The sequence below is a fragment of the Anabrus simplex genome, chromosome 3 (genome assembly GCF_040414725.1).
Source record: "Anabrus simplex isolate iqAnaSimp1 chromosome 3, ASM4041472v1, whole genome shotgun sequence".
Classification (NCBI taxonomy): Eukaryota; Metazoa; Arthropoda; class Insecta; order Orthoptera; family Tettigoniidae; genus Anabrus; species Anabrus simplex.
The window spans coordinates 434,654,630-434,666,844 of NC_090267.1; the positions used below are offsets into that span (position 1 = coordinate 434,654,630).

General features: G+C 38.1%; 1 protein-coding gene across 3 annotated transcripts in view; it reads right to left on the reverse strand.

The window, feature by feature from the left end:
* Positions 1 to 2,141: 2,141 nt before the first annotated feature.
* Positions 2,142 to 12,215, reverse strand: part of LOC136867403 (oocyte zinc finger protein XlCOF6) — a 107,354-nt gene continuing 97,280 nt past the window's right edge. For all 3 annotated transcript variants that reach the window (XM_067144599.2, XM_067144598.2, XM_067144600.2), the window contains one exon: positions 2,142 to 6,828. In XM_067144599.2, the coding sequence (XP_067000700.2) occupies positions 5,298 to 6,828 (1,531 nt within the window). In that variant the 3' untranslated portion in view covers positions 2,142 to 5,297. The remainder of the gene's footprint in view (positions 6,829 to 12,215) is intronic.

Consider the following 12,215-nt stretch of genomic DNA (forward strand, 5'->3'; position numbering starts at 1 on the left):
ACTCTCACATTACTTCAGGGTGATATTGTGCTTTGTCTTTCAGACTTCTTCTTTCTTCATTTCACCTTTACGAACGTTCGTATGCTTCCAAATTATTCTTCTTCTGACGAAGGAAATCCTCCACATACACTGCCACGCGATCCCAGGATTCCTGATTTCAAAGCATCGCCGAAATAATATTATCTGTTGTCAATTCTCCTAGTTCAGTTTCCACACATCTTCTCTGTATCGTCCAATGGCCGCACACAAAGAAGGTGTGAAATACGTCGTCGACGTCATGACAGTATGTGCATGCTGCGTCACTCGCTCTGCCCACTTTATGCAGGAATTTCCGAAAATATCCATGTCCTGTTAGAAACTGCGTGAGATAGTAATTTACTTCACCATGGATCCTTTCAACCCAGATATCCAAGCGTGGTATCAGTCACTTGTCTATTTACCCCAAGTGTCACTTTCCCATCTAAGTTGCCATCGCCTCATCCGTTGATTGAAGGCACGCTTCTTTGCACATTTCTTTCCCAGCTCTCCTTGGATACGCCAGATTTCATGTCACTCCAATGCAAGTAGGTCTATTGGGGCTATTGCTGCCACTGTGAGGATTGCAGGTTCGGAAACCGTGCGGTATGCACATGCAATACGTAAAGTTGCTCTCCGTTGTACGGCAAACATCCTTCTCCAATACCAAACAAATCTCAAGGATTCAGCCCAGATTTCAGAGCTATACAAGAGCACTGACTGAACCGTCGACATGAGAAGACGTCGTTTACTGGATTTCGAACCTTTAATATTTCCCATCAGTCTGTCGAGTGCAGTCATGTATTTTACTGCCTTATCTGTCGCTCTCTGAATATGATTCCAGAATGTGAGCTTGGAGTTAAGTGTCACTCCTAGATATTTTGTGCTCCCAGATGTTTCAATCACTAACTCTCCAACAGTAACTGGTACAAGAGTTTCGATCCTTTTCCTCGTCAGAAGAACTATCTCCGTTTTGTGTTCGGCTAGTGTTAGACTGTGGCTCATCATCCATTCTTTTATGCGCCGCATCACCTGGTTCAGTTTGATTTGAGCCATTTGAACATTACGAGCCACTATCAAGGCGGCCACATCGTCAGCGTAGTCCACAAGCTTCGTGTCCTCTGGCATCTCCAAATGTAACAAGCCATCATATATTATGTTTCAAAGATCTGGACCAAGGATCGATCCCTGCGCTGCACCAGCCATCAGATGTTTTGTCTTTTGTCCATCTTCCGTATCATACAGCAGAGTGCGATCTTTGAAGTAATCTCTCATTATACGCCATAAGATATTATGGTAGCTTGAAAGCTTCTTCAAGAGCTACCAACATGTCGCTCCACCTTGCCGAATTGAAGGCATTCTTCACACTCAGGGTCACAAGAAGTGTCAATTTATGGGAATGATGATGATGATGATAATAATAATTTGTAAAAACAGGTATGTTTTGTTGAGTGTTTCAGATATCTTTGATGCAGTTCAGAACAGTGACAGTGATTTTATTTCTTAGACACTTCAAAATCATTGAAAGTGAGGAGGAGTGAGAGTGATGAGAGTTCTGACAAAATCAATGTCAAAGCTAGTGGATACCATGAAGTTCTCGCTGATGATCCTGGACTCACACAACATTCATTTATAGAGATAATACTGGTCCCCTAACCACATTTCATTTACCTCAACAAGAACAGCAACACCACGGACTGTGCAGTGTTCCGACAAAAAAAAATCAAAGGTGCATGCTATGAAACTGTATATTTTTGGCTACTTGTGAAAAGAAACTAGGACTACTGTACATCCAGGTGTTTGTTTCGAACTGTACCACACAAAGGTTAACTACAAAGCCAATGACTCAAGCAATAGGTATGAGAGATATCCAAAAGCAACATAAGAAATGAAAGTTCCTAATTCATTTTGTAACTGAATGAAGCAACTGTGCAAACATTTTTAAATTGTGCACCTTCTAAACAGAACTAACTGAAAAAACATTCCCTAATTAAACACGACCTTTTAAGGTTAAAATAGCTGGCCATGAAAAAATCCATTTCACTGTTATTTTTTCATGCTATGCAGATGGCACTAAACTCGTTCCTATGGTAAAGATAAAATTCTACAAAAAAAGTTCTTCAAGTTCAAGAAAAAAAGTGGGTGGGTGGGTGAGTGGATGAAAATGGAATGAAGGTGTGGATGAGAGAGAGAGAAATATGCATTTATTTCTGCTTCCCCCATTTGGAGGTTGCCAAAAAGACAAAGCTTACATGAAAATTTGATTAATAACTACAAGGGTCGTTTATAATACTGTATGTCCATAAATGATAAGTATACTATATTAAAGCCTACTTAATACAGTAATTAAAAAATGGGTATCAGTCAATAATTTTGAAATCCATAAGGGATTCCTCATAGGACAAAGACATAGCTAAGAGTATATATGATTTTTAACTATTGCTAAAACGTCCTGGTGGCCTCCTAACAAAGTCAGGCCTTCGTGTGTGACCAGTTCAAAACACACGTAACAGAAACAACCAAGAAGATTTGAACTCTCAATTGGAGATCATACTAGAGGGACTCAAAAGTCAGTTGCAGCCAAAGGATATATCAGTTACCAAGCTATTTAAAGTCTTCATGCGTGGGGAATGGACAAAATGGATGGAAACACCAAACCACGATCAAACACCAACAGGAAGGATGAAGAGACCAGCTATCGTGCAAGAGTGTGAAAAATCATTTAAGAAATGTGTTATTTGTAGAGCCTGGATTTCCATGCAAATGCATGTTTTTAAATAAGCTTGTTATCCTTCTCAAACTTTGAAAATATTCGTTTTTTGGCTTAACGATTCAAAATAACCATTCTTTTTCCCCTGCATGTTTGCATAATTTGACCTTTTTAGGTGAAAATTCATGCATAATGAATATTTTGAAGATTTTGGATTTAATAGTGAATATTTCGACATTTATCATTGCATAATATGAGCTTTCTTCTGACTTTGGCGCATATACAATGTTAACCTGCATGATAGTGCCTTTTGTGAATGGTGGTTTGCAGAATTTAGGACCATTTTCCCACGTTGTACAGTATGTCTATTACTGGACGACGGAGAGAATATATTCCTGGCATCCTAAGTTACAACCAATGTTAGTACATAAGGTACAGGTCCTATAATCCAATTAACCAAGCACTTTCTTATCTGTTGGTTGAGTAAACAATGACGTAAGCTGGAAGTCCCCACGTCGATCTCTGTAATTCTTAGGAATAAGGTGTCCCAGTTATACACTGATATACATTGAACCTTAAATTGTGCATTACTCATTGACGGCTCATTTGTTCGTCTGTGTTAGATGAACAAAACAAAACTTGTATAACACTTCTGTGTCACCGCGTTACTGAGATAGCAGCTTACAAACCTTGGTTTTGCACTGAACCCTCTTCCGTTGTTATCCTGGAATTTCCTACCCGGAACTCTCATGCAGTCTTTGTTATTGCACTGGGCAATTATTACCAGTTATTGAGGACATTCAAAAGTGTCTGGAATCATCACATGGACAAGTAGCCGCGGCAACCAGAGTTGGGTCGAACAAAGTGATCCGTTCAAATCCCGACTTTCAATTCGTCAAGCTTATATAAGACACATTGTGGTGACCTCGCATTGTCCCAGATATCTTCATTTAAGTATGCACCTGTCATTTCTTGTGATGTAGAAAGATATTTCTGTGTTTAAGAATATACTGACAGATAAACGGATGAGCTTAAATCAAGATGATTTGGAGAAATTACATTAGTTGTTATACAATGTTTCAAAAACAACTGTATTTTCATAGTCCATATTTTCCAGTTTATTGTACATGTTTTGCCATATGATAGTGCATGAATGCATGCATATTTTGAGATTTGATAGTGGATGGAAATCCGGGCTCTAGTTATTAGCAATGATCTTATACCTGGGGACAAAACATGACGACCTCAGTTCCTGGAAGTGAGCTGGAAGCCAACCACCGTGCACCCTGCTGAGTTAATGAGTTCTAAGTGCTTCTTGTTTGGTGTGGAGAAGTTGCCAAACCACTTTCTTCACTCTCTCTTCAGTCTTTACCCTTTCTCTGTATCGAGTGTAGTAGACAATATAGCAACTCTGGCTACAGTGGACGTAGTAAATCCCGTAAGTCGCTCATAGACACTGGACTGCTGCTGGAGAGTAGTGGGGTGAGGCTAGGTTGTCATGTTTAATCCCCAAGTATAACAGTACTGAAGGCAATGTACTTTTTGTAGACTCAGAAATTGATACTGGAAGTAAACATTCGGACAACATCATTTATGACTGATAATTGAAATTAATATATTGAGGACTGTGATATTTTGTGTCTCTGCTCAAAGTGTAATGTTCCTTGATAAAAATTTTGGTTGAGAAATACTTAAATAATATTTATCTTAAATTTCCATCCTAAAATCAAGGTGTCTTATGGTCTGAAAAATAAGGTAGCTGTACTATGGTAGCTGTAAGGAAATACTGACTTACCAATAGTAAAACTGAAAGAATATATGAAATCCTGTTATGGAAATATGAGTTGATTTCTCCAAAATTATAATTCTGAGCTAACTGAATGCACAATTACATCCAGAATTCTCTACTATCTTCTTGTATTTAAATTTAGTGCCAGTAGAATATGCAAATATATATATGCTTTTTACATTTTTGCAGGTGTTCCAACTAATTCCAGTATAATAATTCAGTACTAGCTGAACACATCATTGTGCCCAAGTTTTGGGTTTTGTATGTCTCTCTTCTTTTACAGGTACTGCTAATTCAGGTGAAACAGACTGATATCTTTTCAGTCCACCAAAGTACTCATGGTTACTTTGTAATGGTTCCTCTTGCTTTCACGAGGTTCCCCTATCTTGTTTCAGGATTAACCTTCAGAATTGGATGACTCCATGATCAATGAACATGAATGCTTTAAGCCAAGTTCTAACATATCAATGGGTCCTCCTCCAACAGTGGTTCAGCATTATAATGCTTTTTGGTTGCCTTTGGAACTAGAACACTGGATTTGGTGTCAAGCCTTTGTATGTTCTAGAAGAGTCATCAACTGTTGAGTTGAGTGCCGTTATGTGACTAAAACCCTCACCGCATGTAATACAGAGGTATGGCTTCTCACCTGTGTGCATGCGCAAATGTACGACCAACACATTTTTTGCAACAAAATATTTCTGACAATATTCACACTGATACGGTCTTGGTTTTTCATAAGATGACTTGTGTACAAGCTGATGTTTCTTGAGTTCTATTTTCTTACTAAACTGTTGAGTTGTCAACTATATTTGACTGCCCATGCTGAGTCTTCTTGTGTTTCAGGAGTTCCTGCTTCAGCCGGTAATGCTTTTCACACATGTCGCAGGAATGAGGTTTTTCTCCTGTATGTATACGTTTATGTTCTGTTAGGACATATAATCGCCTGAAGGCCCTACCACAAACATCACATTTGAAGGGCCGTTTCCCAATATGTATCTTGCGGTGCCGACGGAACACACCCTCTGTTATGAAGCGTTTCTCGCAAATGTCACAAATATATGGCCGTCCCCCGGTATGTCTGCGCACGTGACTGTCAAGTTCAGCCTTAAATTTAAAACTACAATCACACAGGTGGCAGGAAAAGGGCCTTTCATCTGAATGTACTCTCTCGTGCTTGTTGAGTGCCGTTATGTGACTAAAACGCTCACCGCATGTAATACAGAGGTATGGCTTCTCACCTGTGTGCATGCGCAAATGTACGACCAATACATTTTTTGCAACAAAATATTTCTGACAATATTCACACTGATACGGTCTTGGTTTTTCATAAGATGACTTGTGTACAAGCTGATGTTTCTTGAGTTCTGTTTGCTTACTAAAACATTTCCCACAATGATCACACTGGAATGGCTTGGAGTGAGTCATACTGTGCGATTTCAGAGTTGGTTTATCATGAAACCTCTTGTGGCAAAGATTGCATTCAAAAGGACGTTCTCCCGTGTGCAAACGTTGATGTGCCTCCAGTAGGCTTCTCTTAATATATGTTTTGTCGCATTCACTACAGGCAAAGGGTTTCTCACCATTGTGGATAAATTTCCAGTGTTGATAGTGTCTACTTTCATAAGGAAAGGTTTTGGCACAAGGCTGGCAATGGAGGGGTGTGACCCCTTCATGAAACTGTTGATGGAAGAGTAATCGGTCTTCAGTCCGGAAACTTTTATTGCAAACACTACATCTGAATGCATGAGGCAGCTTGACGAAACATGAGTGGGCCTTTAACTCAGTCTCACTAAGTAGCTCACATCCACACAATGAACATACATAAAGGCTGCCCTTCAACTGTTCATCTTGTGCCAGATGTTCTTCGACATGATATTCAAACTGTATCCTGTCTGGAAAACATGTCCGGCACATACTACAAGGGAACTTGTTGGACTCTGCATGCAGAGAGGAATGTTCCAAACACTCTGCCAGAGTTGGAAAAGATTGTTCGCAGAGAACGCAGTTGTACATCACCTTACACTCCCCAGCTACTCCTTCTTCACTGCTATCCTTGATGTCTGCAGCATTCAGGTCCCGACAATCTACCAGATCCACAGCATCCCGACAGTGTTCACTGGGAGATAGTTCCTGGTTGCACCCATTCACCAAACCAGTTATCCTTCTGTTGTCCTCTAACAACGTATCGTCAAATGTATCATCAGCTTGTACCACCATGCTACCTTCATAGCAGAGAGGACAGCAATATTTATCTTTACCCTCACTGTCACCACAGCTAGATTTATCAGGGTTGTTCAAGCATGGTGTCCATGACCTGCAAACAGAAATTACCCATATGCAGAAGATAAACAGATAAGAAGTCATAGTTTATCACAAAGATCAGAAATATATATTCTTTGGATTAAAATGCCACTGACCATTAAATTATCAATGGAATTCACTTTAAAAACATAACATTTATCAGTTTAATGATGGAGTCTCTTTCATGCCTTTTCCTTCCTAAACAAATGTAATGTCCTTTACTTATTGTTCACAGGAAAGACCAGTTAAATTATTCCATAGAAAAGGAAAGCATTTTCTGAAAAAATAAAAACTTTACAGTTCTAAAATGGAGACCAAAGAGCAATCATGAAAATACAGTAATATTTTGGATCAACAACTGAAAATGAAACGATCACAACTTGAAACAAGTAATGAATACGGTTATATATGTTCTGTTTAAAGGAGAATCACCATTATCAGTTTCTGGGACTATACTACTGTAATTTCACTCAATAGAACAATTAAAAATTGAGTGACAAATTCAGTGACATGTTTATTTTTCAAATCTGATAAGTACTTGAGAAGATACTAGGTGCATCAAATATAAACTGGAATTTAAAATGAGCAGCTCTGGTAGCAAATTGAAGTGGGTGGGGCTTTGAGAGGATGTTGGTGGGGATGTCCGGAGTAGGGTCTTGATGTGTCACACACCACACGGTGACTGCTCGCTTCAGTACACCATGAGAGAGCAAGAGGTACACATGTCCATTGTGCAGCGCATCATCATCAAGTTTCTGGAGAAAGAAGGCACCAAAACTTTACAGATATTTTGAGAAGGATCCGGGCACAATTTGGGGGTGCAACCCTTTCAAAGACCCAGGTGTATGAATGGCACAAATAATTTTTGGCAGGACGGGAAGAAGTGGAAAATGAACCCAACCAAAGACGACCGCGGACAAGCATCACTGCAGACAACATTCATGCTGTACGTGACCTTTTGAAGAAGATCAGTGCATAAAAATTTATGAAACTGCTTCGCTTGTACGAATAAGCTTTGGAAGTGTTCAATCCATCCTCAATGACGAATTTGACCTTTGAAAAACTAGTCTTGTGGGTTCCTTGTCTTCTCACCCAGGAAAAAAAAAAAAAAAAAAAAAAAAAAAAAAAAAAAAAAAAAAAAAAAAAAAAAAAAAAGCCAGGATGTTTGTCGAGGAATCTGAATTGCTAAGAGGAGAAAGGCTGTGACTTTTTGTGTCACACAGTGACTTCTGATGAAACTTGGGTTCATCATTACACCCCAGAGTAAAAACAAGCAAGTATGGAGGGGCGGGAACGAGGCGCTGCTGGCCCAGTTAAGACCAAAACATGCCTTTCTGCTGCAAAAGTGTTTGCAACTGTTTTCTGAAAAAATAAAACCAATCACAAAATTAAAATTAAACGACATAAAATATACGGCAACTAATGACAGGAAGTGGACAGCGGAAGGAACCCTACAAGGTCCATGTGAACGTATAGCGTTATGGGGAAAAAGAGGTACACGACGATCACCCTTAACTCTTTACTAAATTAACAAAGAAAATTAACGTACAGCACCAAATGAACAATGAGGCAAAACAAGTAATGTAGTGAACGAAAATTAAGCGAGTGAATACAAAGGCATTTAAATAAAATTAAAAAACAAGAACAACAAAATAATCAAAACCTTAGAACAACAGGAGCTTTAGACTTTGACTCAGAAGCTAACACTGAGTTATGCAAGGCAACTCCAAGGGAAACAAAATTTTACATGTCACTTACAAGATCAAAAATCAAGAAAGAGAAAGTTAGATTTACATTTTAATTACAAAATACTTCACCAAAAGAAAATGAAATTGCCTCCGGAAATAAAACATGATGACTAGCTGAAAAGCTAAGTCACTCAGACGATTTAACTGGTGAATTTGGGTACCGTGGGTAAACTCTTTCACACGAATGTTAATTTACATTGCAGTGAAAAGTTACATTAAAATAAGTTAAAGGCTGAAACACAAAGAAAGAATAGCACTTACCCTGGGGGCTGGCATCCCCAGACGGGGCCGGACGCCGAGCATGTCCACCAGCTAAGCTGGTCAGAAATCAAAGATGCGGAAAACTTGCTTCGCTCTCACGAGGAGCCCGAAGACGGAAATAGTCCGTTCACCAGGTAACCAATGGGGCAATCGCATTACTCCCAACATTCATATTCACCAATTAAAAATGTTTTTTTATGACCAATCAAAATACACTTTGTTTCCGCAGCCAAAGTTCGAAATCTTTCGATTGCAACACACACAAATTTCCTTACCAAAAAATGACATGTGGCAGTACACACTGCCTCAAAATTTATGTACAGTTACACAGTTATTTAAATACCAACATTTCTTCAAACATAATTCTTGCCATATTTGAAATGTTTATGAGTCCTAAAACATAATTCTTCTAAACAGATATCAGTTACCACAAAATTTCAGATAATAATAATAATAATAATAATAATAATAATAATAATAATAATAATAATAATAATAATAATAATTTTTTTACAGTTCCGAAAAGATTTTCAATATAAATTGTCCATTAATGTTTATGATTTCCTACAACATATGTTTTATATGGAAAATTTTCAAAATGTTCACCCGTTCAAAATTAGATAACACAGTACATGACATTCTCAAAATAAAATGAATAGATTTCGATGATTTCTTGCTGTCCAAACTACGGTCACATCTATCATGAATGAAGGACCGTGAATGCAGCCTTTTACTGCCATCTTTTGGTCGAGACAAAAGCTACATATCGCAACAAATGTCGCCAGCAACCAATCCAAGATGTTGTTCTTCTGTACGACAATGCATGGCCACACACTGCTGATGTAACACGGGAAAAACTGGAGGAAATGCACTGGACACCTCTGGAACCAGTGTTGCCAACTTAGCGGATTTCCCGCTAAATCTGGCGGATTCTAAATCCTTCTAGCATCAAAAAAAAAAAAAAATGCACTTAGAGGCTAGTGGAATTTTGATGTGTCGGGGGGGTTTTCTAGTGTCTTTGTAAAAAGTAATGCCACACATTTATGGCATAACTATTACTGAATCAAATTAATGGAAAAAATTGGAATGTACCTAGTCCCCGGTGGAAGTACCACTAAAACTGTCTCTCACTTCCGTTGGGTCAAGATTGTAAATCACCTTTGTGTAATTGGGAAGTAGGCCTATAGTTTTTTTACTGGATGAGATCTGTTTTCCTTTGTGAGAGTATATATTCAGTTCATCACTGGTGTCTATGTGGGACTACATAATTTTACTGCAACACCACAGGGTTCATTTTTAAAAGTATTTAGTATTTTAGTGACTTTCATCAGTGTGTTGTGCATGCATTCTGTGTGGGTATTATTTTGTTTAAATTATTTACTTTATCAATTTTTATTACCTCTGCCTTAATGACTCGTTCTTACTGTGTGCGCATGTTTAAATATCAAGTGTGTTTATTCCGGAACACTGTAGTTTATACCACTAATCACTTTGCCGAAGTTTGCAAGACGATGTTTACAGACTCGGTTGTTGCCAGCATATGCATAGAACAAAGTATACTGCAATAATTAAAACAGACTTAGCCCTCATTTCATAAACGAGTTGAAAAAATATATAAGTGACAGCCCTTACAGTATCATCACTGACAAATCAACAGACGTTGGCATCTTAAAATTCTGCGGAAAATGTATAGTGTAACAGCATCGTATTGCCTGGTGATTTTAGTACCGTACTTTTATTGCGTTGTTACGAGGGTATGGCTTGACAGTAAGCGGTAAGCAGGTAAGCACTAAATATCTTATATTTAATAAATCATACTCGCTTTTAACGAAGTGGTGCTATTGCAACCATTCCCAATTCTATGCCCTGTTAAGCTTTGCTCCAAGCAGAGAAAAAAATATGCAAGACTGCACATTTTATTTATCATTAAATTAAATGTTGAAGAATTTAGCGTATTTCTAGCGGAACTGGCACAGTCAATTAGCGGTTTTCACTCTTATGGTGTTGGCAACAGTTTATGGAACACCCTCCTTACAGTCCAGATGTCGGTTTGTGACCACCACTTGTTTGGACCACTGAAAGAAGAACTGAGAGGAAAGCGATTTCATGACGATGCAGCAGTAGAGGAGTACGTGCGCAACTGGCTGCATATACGTGTTCTATCTTCTTCCTTTTTTTAGGGTGGCATAAAAAGTTGCCAATTCGGTGGTAAAATGTGTGTCAAATTCGGGAGGATATGTAGAAAAATGAGGTGCTTGTTGTGTATTTGTATTTGTTGGTAGATTCAATAAAATTGTAAAAAATAATTTTGGTTTATATTTGATTCACCTAGTATTAAAGGGTTTCAATACTAAATTCATCCAATAGAACAATTAAGAATTGAGCGGCAAATTCAGTGATTTGCTTAGTTTTTAAATCAGACAAGTACTTTTGGGAGATATTTAAGTGTTTCCCATGTGCAGGTATTAGACAGAAAGAGATGCGCTTCTGGCCTTGATGTCGGGTACGTAGTTCTTGTACTTAACTCACGCCTTGTTGATAAACACATATATCTTGCCATTATCTCGAGAAGACCAGATAACACAGTGAAATTCGAATAATTTAAATGCTTTATTGTCCTCCTCACGAGTACATAATACATGAGATGAAATCAACAACTTCAAAATCCAATGAATGACATGGCCATTAGAAAGAATTAATGCAAATTTAATGGACAACATTATTGTTGGGCTCTTTGGTCCTTAAAACCAACATGTAAGATCGATGTACATTAGCAATAGACAGTCGTCGGGTTGGGAATAAACTACTGTTGGTAAGTTATCATTCACCGCTGTTCAGACAAAAAGTTCAGGTATTTTTGCTTTTAGGAACAGTTTCATTCTGCCTCATTTCAACAACTTGCATCATGCAGGGAAATGTGCACTTACTCAAAAAGTTGTTGAGTGTATGGTATTATTTAAGTCTCTTCCAGGCATATCCACACTTGTGTTACTTGGTATACAATGTTCCTGAAAAAACTAAAAATAGAAACAAAAACATATTCAAATAAACTGAGTGAGATAGTTTAACACAAGCATAGATATTCTAAGAGAGATAAACTACCATGCACTTATCACTTTTTTGAGGGACTGCAGAAATTCCTTCTGGTGATGGTGCTTGTGGCTGTTAATTTAAAGGTGAAACATGGAGGTTACCAGCCATTCATAACAATAAAATATGTTGAAAGAGGAAAAAAGAAAAGTCAGGTCCCTTGAAAACTAAAGATATTGATAAGAAAGGAAAGGGCCATGCACAGCAGAAAAACGGAGGACGATCTATACAACCCATGTTTTACAATCTGTGAGCTATAGAGGGTAAATTCCTTCTGAAGTAAGGAATACAGTTTCATTGA